This window comes from Homarus americanus, unplaced genomic scaffold (assembly GCF_018991925.1).
Source record: "Homarus americanus isolate GMGI-L3 unplaced genomic scaffold, GMGI_Hamer_2.0 scaffold55805, whole genome shotgun sequence".
NCBI lineage: Eukaryota > Metazoa > Arthropoda > Malacostraca > Decapoda > Nephropidae > Homarus > Homarus americanus.
Genome location: NW_024717664.1, coordinates 225,621 through 244,433, shown reverse-complemented (window position 1 = coordinate 244,433; position 18,813 = coordinate 225,621). Strand labels below are relative to the sequence as shown.

Below are 18,813 nucleotides of genomic sequence, written 5' to 3'. Positions count from 1 at the left end.
CATCAGACTCAGTTTAGCACAGATGGCGACCGTGTGTGTGTGTGTGTGTGTGTGTGTGTGTGTGTGTGTGTGTGATTGTCTTTTGTAATTACCTGCCCGATGCGTCACTAATCACTTCTCTACAGGTAGTAATTAGTACAGGTAAAGGTGATGTAATTGTCACTCAGTATATTACAGGTGTTTTTAGGTGGTTTTAAGCCCGTGTCCGCCTTTTGTGATGTGATTGATTGTGGTTTTTCGTGTGAGGGAGTTTTTTTTTTCTATAGCAGAGGGACATAGTTTAGGGTGGTAAGTGGATTTTGGTGAAGGAAATAAATGGTGGTAGTATTGGACAGAGGTGTTGTTATTCCTACCACAACTACCACTATTTTTAAGGCTACTATTACCAACATTATTATTATTATTATTGCAACCACCACCGCACACCATCACTACCAACCACAACTACAACCACCACTAATACTAACCACCACCATCACCAATCACCACCCACTACCACCATCGCTACACCGGATCACCTGAATAAGACACTATTTAATTCCTCATACCGAACAAATTGCGTGTCGGGCCTATTGGTTACCGGAGTACAGGTAGACCAGGTAGGGCACAGGTAAGACATATGGTTGATTAATGAAGAGAGGCAGGTGAGGTAGGTAGTGCCACTGGCCCATCACCTGTAGTGGTCACGAAGGTAGGAGGTTGTCTCTCTCTCTCTCTCTCTCTCTCTCTCTCTCTCTCGGTAAGACAGATTATCGGTAGAACAGGTTTGGTGATGGGAAGCTACTCTGAACACCTTGTCGACGAGTGATTCATCAGGCTTGTGTGTTTACCCGCGTCAAGGTGTGTCTGTTACCTGTACACACACTGGACCGAGCCGTTGCAGCTTCCCTCACACCACCGTAACTTAACACACTTTAGTTAATCAATAGAGGTATAATGAAAGGTTCCGGTTGGTTTAAATACCGTTTGGATTAGCGTTTCTTGAGGTCTTCCGTTAAGTAGTGGTGTTATTGGAACTGTAAACCCACGTATTTATGTTTTGTTGGATTCTGTTAAGTCTTTTAAAAAATCTCTCCGTTATATTGCGTTATTGGAACTGTTCACGTTGTTATGTTTGTCAATATTACGAACGAAAATAAAACTCGTTGAAGCTTTTATAACCCCGTTAATTGTACCGTTATTAAGACAATATAAACCAACTATATCACGTTTTAGTTTTACCAGGAAAATAAACCTGTGATTTGTTGTTTTAAAATCCCCACCACCGCTTGGTTCCTCCCACACTAGCGAACAATAGCGTCAGGCGTTCACTTCCACACGAATTATATTTCTTCACATAAAAATCATAACGCCAGACGAATGTTCGCCCGTGGTTACTTAAAGGAACAAGGGGAAGATCATAGTGCCTCTTAGACTTTATTCGTCCTTAAGATAATCCTAGTAAAAAGATGCTCATATAAGATTAATCCTAGTAAACATGAGATAATCCTAATAATGTGTGTGTGTGTGTGTGTGTAGAAGGAAGATGAATGAGGAGGAGAAAGGGAGGAGGGAGATAGGAGGGAAGAAAGAGAAGGGAGAGAAGGAGGGAGAGGGGGAAGGAGGGAAGGAGGAAAGGAAGAATGTAGGAAGTAGGGAAGGGAAGGAGAGAGAGAGAGAGAGATGGAATAAATCACTAGGCGATCGTAATCTTTCTCCGCTTCCCCACGTTGTGTTATAAGAGGCGGGCGACGCATTCCACACCCTGCGTCCGACAGTGTGCGGCAGTGAGATAATTTGCGTCACTGTGAAATGGACCCCAGATGTAGTAGGTCCTAGTACTAATGGGCCCCAGTCCTAATGGGCCCCAGTCCTAATGGTCATGATCGGTGACGTTGGGGCCTCGTAGGACTAGGGTCTATTAGGGGACTGAGGAAGGGGTAGGGGACTGAAAAGGGAGTAAGGGACTAGTTAAGGAGTGTGGGGGGACTGATGGAGGGGGGAGTGAAGGGGCTGGTGGAAGGTATAGGTAGGAGCTACGAGATACACCTGTCTTACCTGGAGGCTGGACACCGGGGCCCACAGGTGTTTCCAATTTGTGTCATTCTGGTTTAAAGTGTCTGGGATGAGAGCTACTGTTTCATTTAATCTTTCTCAAGTTCATCCGTACAATCAACACGTGGTTATTATCGTATGTATGTGGGGGGGTCAGGGTACCGTAAGGTCGACTGCGTTAATGACCTAGACGTGACCTGACCACATATAGCGATTAAACGTCATATATAAAGTGATTATCTTTATTGATTAAGACCCATTGAAATGAGATTAAAGAGAGATTATCTTTTAAAATGTAATAAATGCTTAAGTGGGTCATATATCCTGGATTAGAAGTCTATAAAAGCGACTCCATTATTGTCTTGTGAAATGTAAAGGCGTAAATCTTCGTTTTTCTTGAGTTACCGTTCGATTAAGTGACGTTTTCTTTGGAGTAAATTGACACCTGTGATTTATATGCTAATTAGGTGGTAGGCTTAAAGGTAGGTCGGTGTTTTTGTGAGTTTGTTTGTTTGTTAGGTCTTTGATGTGGTGGTGGTGGTAGTAGTTGTTGTTGTTGTTTTGATAGTAGTGGCAGTAGTAGTAATAGTATAGTTGTAGTAGCAGAGATAACGAGAAGATGAAGAAGAAGAAGAAGAAGAAGAAGAAGAAGAGAGAGAGAGAGAGAGAGAGAGAGAGAGAGAGAGAGAGAGAGAGAGAGAGAGAGAGAGGAAAGAGAGAGAGAGAGAGTCGTGATCGAGTTGTTGCTCAAGCTCTCAACAGTGAGTGAGTGCAAATCAGGAGGAAACAGTAAACAGTGGCAAACAATAGTGTGTGTGTGTGTGTGTGTGTGTGTGTGTGTGTGTGTGTGTGTGTGTGAAACAATGGGGAGTGATGGGCCTCTAGTGTAATTTTCATGTAGTCTTCTTGATCCTCCTCCTCCCTCTCTTCTTCTTCCTGATCTCTTCCTCCTTCTTCCTCCTCTTCTCTTCCTCCTTCTTCCTCCTCTTCTCTTCTCTATCTCTTTCTTTTCCTCTAACCTCTTTTGTTTTCTTCCTCCTCCTCCTCCTCCTGTTCCTGTCTTTTTGTTCTTCCTCCTCCTCGTCTCTTTTTCTTCCTCCTCTCTTCCTCTTTCTCTTACCATTTCTCATTTCTTCCTCCTCATTCTTCTCCTCTCTTTCTCGTGGAGGAGGAGGAGGAGAAGGAAAAGGAACAGCAGATGGAAGAGGAGGAGGAGGGGATGGAAGAGAAGTGATTAGTTACCTGTCTCTAATTTATGTGAACACCTTTGATTACCTGCCATAAAAAGGTGTGGCCAGAAGCATCATCCACCACACCTGTATACCATCTGGCTTTAATGCGTCCACTCAGTCAGTCAGTCAGTCAGTCAGCCATTCAATCAGCCAGTCATTGCTGCTGCTGTTGACAATGTTGATACAGCTGTTGCATTATACACGTATACCATCTGGCTTTAATGCGTCCACTCAGCCAGTCAGTCAGTCAGCCATTCAATCAGCCAGTCAGTGCTGCTGCTGTTGACAATGTTGATACAGCTGTTGCATTATACACGGTCATACAGCTGCATTATACACGGTCATACAGCTGCATTATACACGGTTCTATTGCTGTATTATGCAGTTATTTGTACTTCTGTTTGTATGTATGTATGTATGTATGTATGTATGTATGTCAAAGGTTATGGCCAGAGCCTTTTAAAAATGGCCGCGCATGTAAACAATAAACAACCTCTAGTTTACAGGAATGATGTAGAGGTGTAAACAATGGTTGGGTCCTACACCTTCCTCGAGTGTAGTGCAGGTGACGACGTCTTAATTAACACTGTTATTTACCTGTCTGTAATACTTAATTTCTTACCTGTGTTAGTAATTAGTGGTTTGTTTATTTTAGTCTCTTATATTTGAAAACACCTGATGCTTTGTTTGTCTTCATTATCATCACTACCGTCGTCGTCATCATCATCATCATCATCATCATCATCATCATCATCATCATCATCATCATTATTCTCAGTACTATCGGTATAGGAAAGTTTATTTTATATACCGGTATAGTGTTCGAATGTGTTATTTTTCCCGGTACTGCTATGGTGTTCTATTGGTACCGGTATAGGAGGGTTTTACCGGTATAGAACTCGGAAAATATCAATTACCGGTAACATGCTCGGCTCCCAGCACTACCGGTATTGTTGAGTTCTACCGGTAAACTTACGAGGTCTTTAATTCTGGTATATATTTTCACTATCTCTGTTACCGGTATTGTAAGTTTACCGGTACATGCCTCTACCGGTACGGACTTTTACCGGTCTTTCACTACCGGTATCTCTGTCGTGGATGGATATTTCACTTCACACACCTGTCATCACCTGTCGTACACACCTGAGTCTCCACACCTGGATTCAGTTAGATTAGGTTAGATTAGGTTAGGTTAGGTTAGGTTAGGTTCTTTCCCACTCTTGCTATCCCTTCCAATCTTCTACCTCCTCCCTCCCTCCCCCTTCCATTTCTCTGCCTTCATTCTCCTTCCTCCCCTCCCATTCTTCCCCTCTCCCCTTCTCCCCTCCCAGTTTCCCCTCCATTTCCCTCCTCCCTCCATTTCCCCCTCCTCCCCATCCCCATCTCTCCTCACCCTCCTGTTCACCCCCTCCCTTCCCTAACTCTCTCAATCCCCTTCCATCTCCCCTCCCTCACGCACCACACACAGGTACAGTGGCAGCAAACAAAGCAGAGGGTGATGCCTGGAGCTAACCCGATAAGCTTGACCCGTCACTCAGCTAACCAGAATCCAAGCTGGAGCGGACCTGTGTGAGAGAGAGAGAGAGTGAAAATGGAGTAAATGGGGAAGATATAGAGAGAAGCTGAAGAAAATGGAGAGGAAATAGGGTAGAAATGAAGTAAATAGGGAAGAAATAGGGAGGAAAAGATGCTGGTTGAGAGGAAATGGGGAGAAAGTGAGGTAATATCCATAACACACAGGTAGAGGAAGCTGTAACTCAGGTGTGTTAGCTCGTAGGTACACAATTAGCAGGTGTCGCAATGGGGTAAGTGAATGGAATGGGAATTATTTTTGAAAGGCAGGTGGAAGATGGGGTGGTGGGTGGGTTAGGTTAGGTATAACTCAGGTATAACGGAGTGGGCGACTATAACCAGGTGTGTTGATGTTATATAGCGGTAGAGAGAGAGGGAGGGGGATGTGAGAGGGGTGGAGGGGGAGGTGAGAGGGAATGGGGGTGGGAGCCGTAAATTGGACACTGGATCATAGGCGTAATAGAACGGGCAGCAGTAACGGAGTGGGGTGAGATTGAGTGGGAACTGTCACTTGAGAGGGAGGAGGAAGAGTAGGAGAAGAAGAAGAAGAAGAAGAAGTGCACAAGGTGTAGAAGAAAGCTACAACAGAAGACACTGTATCATAGATGTCTGATGGCAACCACCACCTACCACCATCAACCACTACTACCACCACCACCATCAACCACTAACACAAGTACCGACCACAACTAACACCAATCAACCACCCACCTACCACCCACTAACAATCCACCCACCACCACCACCTACCACTAGTAACGGACGCCAGTGAGAATCAACACGGATACTCGCCCTGGGGTACACCTATCATAGCACGGACACAGCCACAGCTAACTCATGGGAACACTTGGGTTAAGAAAACACTCATAAATGAAAGTGTGTGTGTGTGTGTGTGTGTGTGTGTGTGTGTGTGTGTGTGTGTGTGTGTGTGTGTGTGTGTGTGTTAATCTAATAGCCTTTTGAGTTATATAGTGTTGAAATATCATGTTAAAATATCTTGTTAAAGTTCCTCATGCCTACCTACCTACCTGCCTGCCTTGACATCCACGCCATAATTCTTACAGTAAATATGTCATTGTTTCAAACTTTAATGGTAGTGAAGAGCATAGTTGAGTGGTGGTAATGATTGACAAGAGGTGATTGAAGTAATGAGGTGAAGGTGTACAGTAGTTCGTTTGGTATTGGTGATTGAGATGGGATTTGAATTTATTTTATTTTATTATTTATTAATTTTTTTTTTCATTATTATTTTTTGTTTGTTTTGCTGTGGAAGTTTTGATGTTTCGGGGATTCTTGTTTAAGGATTCAGGTGTTCGAGAATTTAGGGGTTTTGTGGTGTTATGATTCGGAAGTTTTGGAGATTAGGGATTCGGGGTTCACAGATTCGAGTCTCTGGGGTTGTTTAAGGATTCAGGGTTTGAAGATTCGGAAGGTCGGGGCTTTAGGGATTTAGAGTTCAAAGATTCGAACTTGGGGTTTATTTAAGACTTCAGGGTTTGAAGATTCGGGTCTTCAGGGTCGTTTATGGGCTTGGGGTTCGAAAATACGGGACTTTGAATGTTCGAGAGTTACTGTTAGGTGCCACACAAGCATCCCCTACACTGAGGTGGTTTGGGGAGAGGAAGAGAAGAAGGGAGGGGGAGAGAGGGAAGGGGAGGGGGAAATGAGGGAGAGATGGGGAGAGAGGAGGGGGGAGGGAGGGATGGGTGGGAGTAGGAGGGGTGTTAAGCGCCATATGCAGTGTTTACGTTCTGGGCTCTACACAATACATTAAATATGCAACACTTGAGGGGTGGTCACTGTGACTCGTAGGGGAGGAGGAGGGGTGAGGTAGGAGGTGGTGGAGGGGGTGATGTAGGGGGTGGTGGTGAGACAGCATGGATGATAGCCGTGACAAAATGGGTGACAGTCCAGACAGCATGGGTGGCAAAAGGTGAGCGGATGTGCTGTCAGGTAGAGGTGAAGTTCCACGCAGTTTCCTGGACATTCGCTACCTGGTGTTGACTGTTTTGCACTGGTCATTACCTGTCCGGGGGGGGGGTGACGGTGGGGGATGAGGGGAGGGTGACGGTGGGGGATGGTCTAGTTGGGGGAATGTAGCGGCTCCTATCTTATTTCTTTCACCCATTTCTATCATCAGTGAATATTCTGTTCTCTCTCTCTCTCTCTCTGTTATCATCTATCTATCTATCTGTCTGTCTGTCGTATAGTGGAAATTTTTAATACATACATACATACATACATACATACATACAAGACACACCTGCCCTAAGTAACACAGGTTAAGGAACGCTGAAACAGATGTGTGTCACACCTGGCTTAAGTACCCATACACCTGGATCTTACCTGTATCTCTCAACCCCCCATCCCCCACACCCCTTCACGCTACTCATTGGTCAGCTGAGAAGGTCCGGTGATCCATACTGCTGACGACTCGTACAGACACACAGAGAAATGCACATACATACACAAACGTACATAGACTTACATAAAAATACACAAACATACACAGACATATACATAAATATATATGTTCATATTCATTCATGTTAGTGTATGGATACGTGTACACATTCATACATAGACTTAGTCATGTCATGCATACATACATACACACACACACACACAAACACGCACACACACACATATACATACATAGAAATAACTCACTCGTATGTATTTCAGTCATGTAAGTCCACACACACACACACACACACACACACACACACACACACACACTACGGTCAGGTGAACACAGGTATGCTTCACCTTTAAAAACTCTAATTTATATCTACCTGGAAATAGTAATGCAGGTGTTAAGTGCTAATTACAGGTGTAGTCATTCTTACCAGGTGATCAGAATACTGTATTAATGTATCACAAATCTCTACGTCAACTAATCACTCTTACCTAATGACGTAGTTACACACGGAGGTTAATTAACGTCTACATGTGTACTAATGACGCAGGTGTACAAGTCGCTTTATTGGTAGAGTTTACTTGTTATACCTTGACTTATGTTGGAATGAAGGAAGGGAAGTAGGAATGAAGGAAGGAATGTTAGAATGAATGAAGAATGGAAAGTAGGAATGAAGGATGGAATGCAGGAATGAATGAAGGAAGGAAAGTAGGAATGAATGAAGGAATGTTAGAATGAAGGAAGGAATGTTAGAATGAATAAAGAATGGAAAGTAGGAATGAATGATGGAATGCAGGAATGAATGAAGGAAGGAAAGTAGGAATGAATGAAGTAAAGCAGGATGCATGGAGTAAGACTAGGAATGAATGAAAGAAGAAAGGAAAGAATGAATGAAGGAAGGAGGGCAGGAAGGATGAGGCTAATGAGACCCAGAAGGTGTTGCCTCAGGTGTGTACAGGTGAGTCAGGAGGGAGGGGGGTAGGAATGGAGGGAGGGGGGGAGCTGTCTGGAACTCGGAAGGAGTACCTGGAGCATGACGACCTCTTGCCCCCGTCAGCGTCTTCGTCAGCTCCTTCGTCAGCGTCTTCGTCAGCGTCTTCGTTAGCTCCTTCGTCAGCGTCTGCGTTACCTCCTTCGTCAGCGTCTTCGTCAGCGTCTTCGTTAGCTCCTTCGTCAGCGTCTTCGTTAGCTCCTTCGTCAGCGTCTTCGTCAGCGTCTTCGTCAGCGTCTTCGTCAGCTCCTTCGTCAGCTCCTTCGTCAGCTCCTTCGTCAGCGTCTTCATACATATTCGCTGACTGCTTCCTCCCTTCTTTCCTCTTCGTTATTGTGCGGTCATAATTTTTTAGGGTCTTCAGCAGTTGCGGTCATTTGCGGTCATCATGTACAATTAATTATCAAGCTGTCATCACTTGCGGTAGTCAATATTTTAGAATTATCCTTTGCGGTCAACAATTGCTGAGGTCATCACTTATACCAAATGTTCCTTCTACGGTCACCACTTAACCATCGTCACTTGCGGCGATCATCATGGGCGGCGGTTATCAAGGGCGCGGTCATCATAAGCGGCGGTCATCATCACAATAGCTTCTTCCTTTTCCTGTCTCACATGTCTGCGGTCAACACTTACGGTCACCACTTACGGTACTCCTGCTGGAACTGATGTTAATAATGACCATAAACTGGACAACCTCTAAAAAACAAAAGCGTAACTACAAGCGAGGTAGTTAAGTCAACTTTATATATATACGCATTCACGGACAGAGCGGTGGTGCGTAAGCCATTCACACGGACACAGAGATGCGGATATAAGTAATTTTTCACGGACAGCGATGCGTATATGTCATTCTCACGGACACAGCGGTGCGTAAATGTCAGTTTTCACGGACAGATGCGTATGTATTTTTTTTTTATTCTCACCATTATGATAATTAATGGTTCCAGCTACCATTACCTTTCTTAATTAATGGTTGTTTTACTAACATTATTTTTCCATTCTCTCTAACGCTACCATGACCTACCATTCTCTCTCCTACTACCATGAAATCAGGTACAGTTGAAAGTCTCCCTCAGAGTAATCTACAGAACACGTCTTCGATTCCCCGTGAGAAACCATTTTTTGAGGGGGGTGGGGGTGATAATCGAGAACGGGGGGAGGGGGTGTTATGGGAGAAGTGGTTTCTAATTTTCTCTCAAAGTATCAAAGTTTTCACAAGGAATTCTATCAAGACTCGACCCAGTTTCTTAAAAGATTAAGTCACGTTTTCTTTGTTCTCTTTATTTTTTGGCGGGGGGTAACTCCTCTAGATATGGTAAGACAATCATTAATTTTTTTTCTTCACTTTTTCTTGCTGTTTTTAGCCTTGAATTCATTATTATATTTATCTCGTGTCATAGGTGAGTTAGTTTATATACCTGTGAAAAAATCGTAGTTCTAGTTTGGAATCTTTCAACTGTGTGTGATGTAAACAGACTACTTTTTTACGTGAAGGATTTTGTTTTTAAGGATTCACAACAGTTAAACTAGATGATATGGGTTTTATATACGTTTATATAAATCGAACACGCGATATATTCCTGAAAAACACGAATTCCCCAAATCCCAGGCTTACGGTAATAGGATCGTGTCTATTATAGGTCGAACCAACAACCTTGCCAAGTTTGAAGACCATCCGTCCACCTATCCAAGAGTTATCACATTTATATTGACTTCGCCACGGAGCCACGGACACAGTGGGTGTGAACTCGAAGAAGGAACTAAATTAATAATCGGTCATACGGCCATAGGGAGGAGGAAGAGGTATGGGTAGGTTAGGTTAGGTTAGGTTAGGTTAGGCTAGGCTCTGAGTGTGTGTGGCGTTCACTAGATGGCGGTGCTGTTGACTCTACTACTACTACTACCTGAACTTACTTACTTACTTATGATACCAGGACAGTACCAGCACCCACCGGACGCATTACCATAGTATCTGTATCATAAAACACTGAGTACCTTAAGAGTCCTATATTTACCCCATTACGAGTACTACAGTCAGTCATCTTGAGTACCAATAGAGTCCACTTCCGCACTAGGGAAATGGCACCACAAGAAGTTATTATTATTATTGTGTGTGTGTGTGTGTGTGTGTGTGTGTGTGTGTGTGTGTGTGTGTGTGTGTGTCATCAAAGCGTAACAAGCACTCGCCATAAACCTGTATTAACTCAACCTAAATATAAATTATATCCAAGGTTCCTCAAAGGTTAAATAGCTAACTACACTAAATTAAACCTTTCAAAACACAAACTTCCTGTAAACGCCATCATTATGAGCCAACACAGTGTGCACATCATCAGTTCCCGACACCTGGCCGAGGGGGGGGAAGTCCATCTGTCCGAATTATTACCGACAGGAAACGTAAAAATAATAATAATAACTAAATAAATAAAATGTTTCTTGTGTTAATTTGGAAGGTAGAGGATATATGGGTCAGTCTTGTACCCACTTGATGTCTAAGGATGGGTTTGGAATGTGCTGTCAGGAGTTCTTGACCTATCTGATGGTGTTTTCCCACGTTGAGGATGTTTTTTATTTTTTAAGCTCGGTTTAACGTAGAAGAATGACCAGAAATAACGGGAGTCTCAAATAGGAAATAAACAATAGTATCAGTCTCTTAAGTTTTGTTTGTTTACATTGGGGTGGTGAGAGGCAGGACAGTAATGGGGATATAGTTGTTTACTTCTGACCGCAGTGTTTACCTCCCGGGTGATGGAGCTGTGTTTGTGGCGAGATACACACACACACACACACACACACACACTTAACCAGGTAGATGTCGGAGAGAGAGAGAGAGAGAGAGGTATCAGTCATGCCACACCACAGGTCACACGAGTTCCCGGTACAACACCTGACACCACCATGAGGTAGACGTCAATGTTAATTACACACACACACACACACACACACACACACACACACACACACACACACTAATATATGTAAGCAAACAACTCTGGAAGTTAATGCAAAGAGATCACTTCTCTTAATTAATGTTTATATATGCTAAGGCTTCTTCTTCTTCTTCCTGCTTCCTTCTTCTTTCTTTCTTTCTCTCTTCTTCTGCCTCCTCCTCCTCCTTCTTTCCTTCCTTCTTCTTTTGACATTCCTTACAATCCTTCTGATAGTTCGGGTATCTGGACGACAGAGGGGGTTGGTTAAGTTAGCTTCCTCGTTCCTTGTTCCACCTTTTGACGTTCCTTGTTCCACCTTGTGACGTTCCTTGTTCCACCTTGTGACGTTCCTTGTTCCACCTTGTGACGTTCCTTGTTCCACCTTGTGACGTTCCTTGTTCCACCTTGTGACGTTCCTTGTTCCACCTTGTGACGTTCCTTGTTCCACCTTGTGACGTTCCTTGTTCCACCTTGTGACGTTCCCACCTTGTGACGTTCCACCTTGTGACGTTCCTTGTTCCACCTTGTGACGTTCCTTGTTCCACCTTGTGACGTTCCTTGTTCCACCTTGTGACGTTCCTTGTTCCACCTTGTGACGTTCCTTGTTCCACCTTGTGACGTTCCTTGTTCCACCTTGTGACGTTCCTTGTTCCACCTTGTGACGTTCCTTGTTCCACCTTGTGACGTTCCTTGTTCCACCTTGTGACGTTCCTTGTTCCACCTTTTGACGTTCCTTGTTCCACCTTGTGACGTTCCTTGTTCCACCTTGTGACGTTCCTTGTTCCACCTTGTGACGTTCCTTGTTCCACCTTGTGACGTTCCTTGTTCCACCTTGTGACGTCAGGTATTGATCAATAGCTCTGGGTGACAATGTACTTTTCTGTTCATCTGTTTGTTTGTTGTTATTGTTGTTTATTTGTTTCAGCAATGGTTGTATGTCTGTCTATGTGTTTTTTATTTGTTTTTATTGTTTGTTTGTTTGTTTCTTTGTCTACATAAACATATGGACGTACATACTGAAACACACACACACACACACAGTCTCTCTCTCTCTCTCTCTCTCTCTCTCTCTCTCTCTCTCTCTCTCTCTCTCTCTCTCCCCATTACACCGTTTAGAACCTCACCTGAGTAATGTAAATAAACGTTTCGCTGATAGAGTGTAAACAAACCACAAACGTTTATAGTACATTGAATTTAATACAGGTTAATTGGGTGTAAATTCAGGTGTGTGTGTTTTGTTTTTAAATGTTTGTAGTTTTATTATGGAGTTTTTTGTTGTTGTTGTTATTGTTGTTGTTATTATTATTATTATTGTTATTTTATTATTATTATTATTATTATTATTATTATTATTATTATTATTATTATTATTATTAAAGAAAAATAAAGCCCAAGACGTCAAGATATTATTATTTATCAAAAACATAAGAGAAACACATGGTGAATTCTTACACAGGTGAGTGGACAGTCCTCAGGTGTTTAAGTACCAGCTTAACGACATGACTATCTCGTCCACGTGCGGAATCACAGGTGTTTTAATTCCTGCTGTTTGAATTTTACACCTTCCTTTCCGCCTAATGCTTCCTTGGTCATTGTTTCAGTTCCGCTTCTTGTGTGTGTGTGTGTGTGTGTGTGTGTGTGTGACAGAAGATATTTCGCACCTTTCCGCTTCCTGGAGTTAAGGCATCATACGTCTGGTGCAAGAGATTCTGTTTGTGTTTTAGTCTTGGGAGAGAGAGAGAGAGAGAGAGAGAGAACACCAGGTGAGGACAGGTGTACATAACGGGAGATAAGACACCTGATGATTTGGGGGGGGAAAGAGAATTAATGATAATTGTCTAAAATATATAAAAAAATATAATAATCACAATGCGGAAGAATGTGAAAAAAATGATGACAGTCTAAGAATGATAAATGTGTAAAAGGTGAAGAATGATTGACAGTTGATACCGAAAGAATGATGGAAAGTTGACAGCGGAAGAATGACATAGAGGAAAATAGAAGAATGTTGGAGATATGAGACTGAAAAAAAAGGATGAAAGTCGAAAACAAAAGAATGATAGGAAGAATGACCCGTGTTGAAAACGTGGGAATGAAATGTATTTGATAACATGGCACAGGAAAATAAAGAGAGGAGGAGGGGAGGAAGTGGAGAATAAGAAGGAGGGGAAGAAAAGTAAGGGGAGGGAGGAAGGAGGAGGAGAGAGAGGAGGGGGAAAAGCAAAAGGAGAAGAAAGGGGTGGAAGAAGAAGGGATAGAAGACACTTGATAACGTATCACAGAAAATAAAGAAGTGGGAGAAGAGAAGGAGGAGGAGAAAGAGGAAGAGGAAGAAGGGAAGAACGGAAGGATATATAGTAATCAGCAATTGTTTTGTTAGTGTGTTTGTCTGTTTGTAATATAAAGAAAATCTGTAATTGACCATAACCTGTTTGTGTTCACGTGTGCATGTGTGTGTGTGTGTGTCAGTCAGTAAACACGTCCGTAATTGGTACATTTCACTTGTTTGTTTAACTTCCTTCCCCTTCCTCACTACGCCCGCGTTTCCGTCTAGCTGTGGGTTGTGTGGGTTGGGGCGTGTGGGTGGTTTTGTGAGGATGGGTCTGTGGGTAGGTGCGTAAGTGCTTCTGTCTACCCAGCAGTAATTGGGAACCTGGATGTTAATCGATTTGCGGATCGTATTCCGGGGTAATGGTTAGCCAGTGCAGTTGGCGAGGCACTATACACGACATCTTCACTATTCACTTCACTATAAGGTTCTATACACAACATCTTCACTATTCACTTCACTATAAGGCACTATACACAACATCTTCACTATTCACTTCACTATAAGGCACTATACACAACATCTTCACTATTCACTTCACTATAAGGCACTATACACAACATCTTCACTATTCACTTCACCATAAGGCACTATACACAACATCTTCACTATTCACTTCACCATAAGGCACTATACACAACATCTTCACTATTCACTTCACTATAAGGCACTATACACAACATCTTCACTATTCACCTCACTATAAGGCACTATACACAACATCTTCACTATTCACTTCACTATAAGGCACTATACACAACATCTTCACTATTCACTTCACTATAAGGCACTATACACAACATCTTCACTATTCACTTCACCATAAGGTACTATACACAACATCTTCACTATTCACCTCACCATAAGTCACTATACACAATATCTTCACTTTTCACCTCACTATAAGGCTCTATAAGCATCTACACCAATCAGTACTCACTTCACTATAAAACTACTTTACGTCTCACCTACTTGGCAATGTTCCAACCTCATTAATTTTTTTTCGCAAGATTTTGAAGTTCGTGGCCGAATTTCAACTTGGCCTCAGTAGAAGAACTGCTGGTCAAGGGTAAGTTGTCGTTATGACTTACTTTGAGAAATTGGACATCTCTTGTTTCACCAGCTCCAGCCTCTCATGGCTGGAGTTGGTTGAAGCTGAAGAAAGCAGCCAAACTTTGGCTTACCTTACACCCAAGCCCCAGAGAGAACCCCGTCAACGAGTGCCCCGCAAGCCCAACCATACTTTGGCTTTTAGAGAACCCCGTCAACGAGTGCCCCGCAAGCCCAACCATGCTTTGGCTTCCCTTACACCCAAGCCCCAGAGAGAACCCCGTCAACGAGTGCCCCGCAAGCCCAACCATGCTTTGGCTTCCCTTACACCCAAGCCCCAGAGAGAACCCCGTCAACGAGTGCCCCGCAAGCCCAACCATGCTTTGGCTTCCCTTACACCCAAGCCCCAGAGAGAACCCCGTCAACGTGTGCCCCGCAAGCCCACCCAGGTACCCCAGGAGAACGGGTGGCCCAAGGATATAACACCAAAGAAGTCCCGCAAACCTACTGGTAGTTTTACAGGATTTGTTGTTCGAGTCCCCAAGGTGCCCTGCCTTAACTGATATGTAAAAAAATCAATAAAATTGAAAAGAAAATTACCCGTTGTTTTGTTTTTATATCCTTGTAAATAAGTACTACAACTACTGTTAATAATAATAGTCTTCTTTATTTCTAAGCCATGTCACTTTAGTGTGGGATGGATACACACACACACACACACACACACACACACACACACACACCAATGAGTCGTGGGAAGTGTGTTGATCGTGTGTGACAGTGAAGGGATGATTGAAGATACGGTGTGTGTGTGTGTGTGTGTGTGTGTGTGTGTGTGTGTGTGTGTGTGGTGTACATTGTCACTTAGAGTACATCTACAAGCTGACTATACCATCTAGGTTAAGTTAAGTTAGGTTAGGTTAGGTTAGTAGCTTTATAAAAAGTGCAACACAGCAACATGTATCTTGAGAGTGCAACACAGCAACATGTATCTTGAGAGTGCAACACAGCAACATGTATCTTGAGAGTGCAACACAGCAACATGTATCTTGAGAGTGCAACACAGCAACATGTATCTTGAGAGTGCAACACAGCAACATGTATCTTGAGAGTGCAACACAGCAACATGTTTCTTGAGAGTGCAACAGCAACATGTTTCTTGAGAGTGCAACACAGCAACATGTTTCTTGAGAGTGCAACACAGCAACATGTTTCTTGAGAGTGCAACACATGTATCGTGTGAGAGTGCAATTTAGAATGCAACACGGGGATAATTGCAGCATATTTAGAGCATTCAACAGGCGATTCAGATGCAGCACATATTCAGAAAGTACAGCATAACACCTCAACACAGCATTACATAAAATTATAACAGCAATATTACATAAAAGTGGAGCCTAAAGGAGTAATCACACTGTATTAAATAACTCCAGCACAGCACAGCACAGCAGTAAGGTGGTGGCCAGAGCAGCAAATACAGCTTGTCAAGGCTACGTATATACACCATGCAACCAAGCCTGCGGTCGCGGTTTTGGTCGGCTGACAGTTAGTGAATTACCTCCGTGAACAGTTACTGGCTCGACCAAGAAGTGAGTCCATCTTGACTACTCTATACCAGGCAGAGGTGGCACTAAGGAGGAGGAGGGGGTGGAAGGAAGGGAGGTGGGTGAAGAAGGAAGGGGAGGGTGGGTGAAGGAAGGGGAGGGGTGGGTGAAGGAAGGAGAAATTGGGTGAAGGAAGGAGGGAGGGAGTGGGTGAAGGAGGAGGGAGGTGGGTGAGAGAGGAGAAAGACGGTGGTAGGAAGGTAAGGGTGTGGGTGGGAGGGAAGGAAGGTAAGGGTGTGGTAGGGAGGGAGGGAAGGTGAGGGTGTGTCTGTGTCTTGTGTGTGGAAGTGAGAGAGAATAAAAAAGCAACAAACACAACAAATAAACAAACAAAAACAACCCAAAAGAGACATAGACATTCAAGTAATTTTCATTTAAATAATAGACGAAAATTGTAACCAAAACAAACGCTCAATAAACCAAGAAATTATAGGTATTTATATGATGATGATGATGGTGGTGGTGATAATGGTGATGGTGGTGATGAAGATGTGGTGGTGATGGTGATTGAGGGAGAGGAACTAAAATAATGTAATCTGGAGACGAAAATTATGACGATGATAGAGATAACGATGATGAGGTATTATTATTTATTGGAGATATGACGAAGATGTAACTAGGAGATAACAGAGAAGAATTACGTGGTATAAAAAGATAACTGGCAACTGAGGAAGAATTATTTATTGATTATTATTATTATTATTATTATTATTATTATTATTATTATTATTATTATTATTATTTATTATTATAGTGACACGTTTGTTGCCTTATAAATGTATACACGAGTTAATGAATGAATAAATACGTAAATAAATAGCTGAATGGAATGAACAGGTTAATTAGGTACAGGTGAAGCTATCCATCTTTGTTCACCAGGTAAACGCCAGGTGAAGGGGGAGGAAAGAATGCTGACGTAGAGACCTGTATGGTAATGAGTACAGTGACGGAGGGATGTACTCTGTGTGAGGTGTGAGTACAGGGTGATTGTACTTTGCTGCAGTGTTTGAGTACTGAGGCTTTTCCGGTAGCCAAGTATGGTGTGTGTGTGTGTGTGGGTGGGGGGGGGGGCAGAAGGTTTCCAGTTGTCTCTACTTCAGGGCTAGTACCTGGTGGTTTCCGGGGAGTAAGCGCTTGCGTAATAGTGACGAGGTGTCCAGTATCGAGCGCTTTGAACATTAATCCCAATAACAAGAGGGTTTCCGGAAGCCAGCTCGCGAGAATCAATTTTCAGTATCAAAGGAGGTTTCCGGAAGCCACCGCTCGAGAATTAATGAGCAGGTTTCCAGGAACGACCACTTAAGTGTTAGTGGCAGCAGCAGATGTGAGACGGGACGGGGAGAGAGAGACCTTTACACAGACTGACAGACACAGACAGACTGACAGATACACACAGACAGACTGACAGGTGGGAGGCTTCATGTGTATTACATTTATGACGCTGTTCCCTCCTTACTGCTTCTTGTCGTGATGTGATGAGTGAACGCTGTGTTACTTTTGTGTTGATTGAATGCGGTGTTGTTACTGCTGTGCTCTCTCTCTCTCTCTCTCTCTCTCTCTCTCTCTCTCTCTCTCTCTCTCTCTCTCTCTCTCTCTCTCTCTCTCTCTCTCTCTCTCTCTCTCTCTCTCTCTCTCTCTCTCTCAACAATGTTGTAATGGAGTCGACCTAAGACAAAAAAGAATAATATAGGCAGCAACACCGTGACCTCTCTGACCTTCTCCTTGACGTCTTGTGACCCCTCTGGGGAAGAGGGAGAGTGCCGTATACACCTCTCACCGTCAGGTTGTCCTGTTGGTGGAATGTGCCTGTATGTGTGTGTTTGTGTGTGTGTGTGTGTGTGTGTGTGCGTGTGTGTGTCCTGGTGGTTCTTGTAGGTGACCTTTTGAGGATGACCTTTTTATTCACCTGTGATTGACCTTTTAAGGGCCCACTCCTGCACACCTGTAATTCCTGTACCATCGTTAATGTTGTCTGCTGGGTGACGTGAGTGTGGCAGGGTTAGGCAGGTATGTACGTATGTGTGTCAGGTAGCAGGTTCCCCTTAAGGCTTATATAACAGGTAATTGGTGTAATTCGTCGACAGCATTCACAGGTACACACAGGTAACTAGTAATTATTGATGGAATATATGTCATTATAGTCGATTTTGTTAGCTGAATAAAAAAAAAGTTCAACTATACCAAAAAACTGTAATGTAAAATTAGACACAGATTCATCACTTTAAAAAAAATCTGCTTTTAAAATCTGCAACGTGGTGCTAAATCTGTAAAGGAAAAATCTTAATATCTAGGGTCGATTTTGGGGATCAGATTTAAATCATTTTTTTACTCGTGTTTTTTTTTTTTTTTGCTTGTTTTTTCGTCCGATTTATGATGGAATGGTGACTGGAGAGCTGTGTGTGTGTGTGTGTGTGTGTGTGTGTGTGTGTGCAACTCGGCCATGTTTGTGACCTGTGTTTGTGATGATGTTTGTTTTTGTGTTTGTGAGTCATGCACCAACTGGGAGGGTTTGTAAACAATTACTGTATTGACTCGCTGCCCTCCGCTTCCTCTTCCTCCTCCGCTTCCTCTTCCTGTAATTCCTCTTCCTCACTCCTCTTCTCCCTCTTCCCTCCTTTTAACCTCCCTTTCCCCATCCCCCCCATCCCC

General features: G+C 43.2%; 2 protein-coding genes across 2 annotated transcripts in view; one reads left to right on the top strand and one right to left on the bottom strand.

The window, feature by feature from the left end:
* LOC121858986 overlaps window positions 1–6,323 on the top strand; it is a 78,773-nt gene extending 72,450 nt beyond the window's left edge. The window contains exon 9 of the mRNA XM_042355641.1: window positions 6,204–6,323. Within this exon, the coding sequence (XP_042211575.1) occupies window positions 6,204–6,323 (120 nt within the window). The remainder of the gene's footprint in view (window positions 1–6,203) is intronic.
* Window positions 6,324–11,450: 5,127 nt separating this feature from the next.
* LOC121858985 lies at window positions 11,451–16,159 on the bottom strand. Its single transcript, XM_042355640.1, has 2 exons — window positions 16,119–16,159; window positions 11,451–12,012 (listed from the first exon to the last, which is right to left on the bottom strand). The coding sequence occupies exons 1-2, from the start codon at window positions 16,157–16,159 to the stop codon at window positions 11,451–11,453; spliced, it is 603 nt and encodes a 200-aa protein (XP_042211574.1).
* Window positions 16,160–18,813: the final 2,654 nt, after the last annotated feature.

Excerpts from the sequence above, each read along its gene's own strand:
- LOC121858985 (XM_042355640.1), bottom strand. The coding sequence starts at position 16,159 with ATGGACTCACTTCTTGGTCGAGCCAGTAACTGTTCACGGAG. Across the intron at positions 12,013-16,118 it reads GCCAGTAACTGTTCACGGAG|GTGGAACAAGGAACGTCACA; the intron begins GTAATTCACTAA and ends TGACGTCACAAG.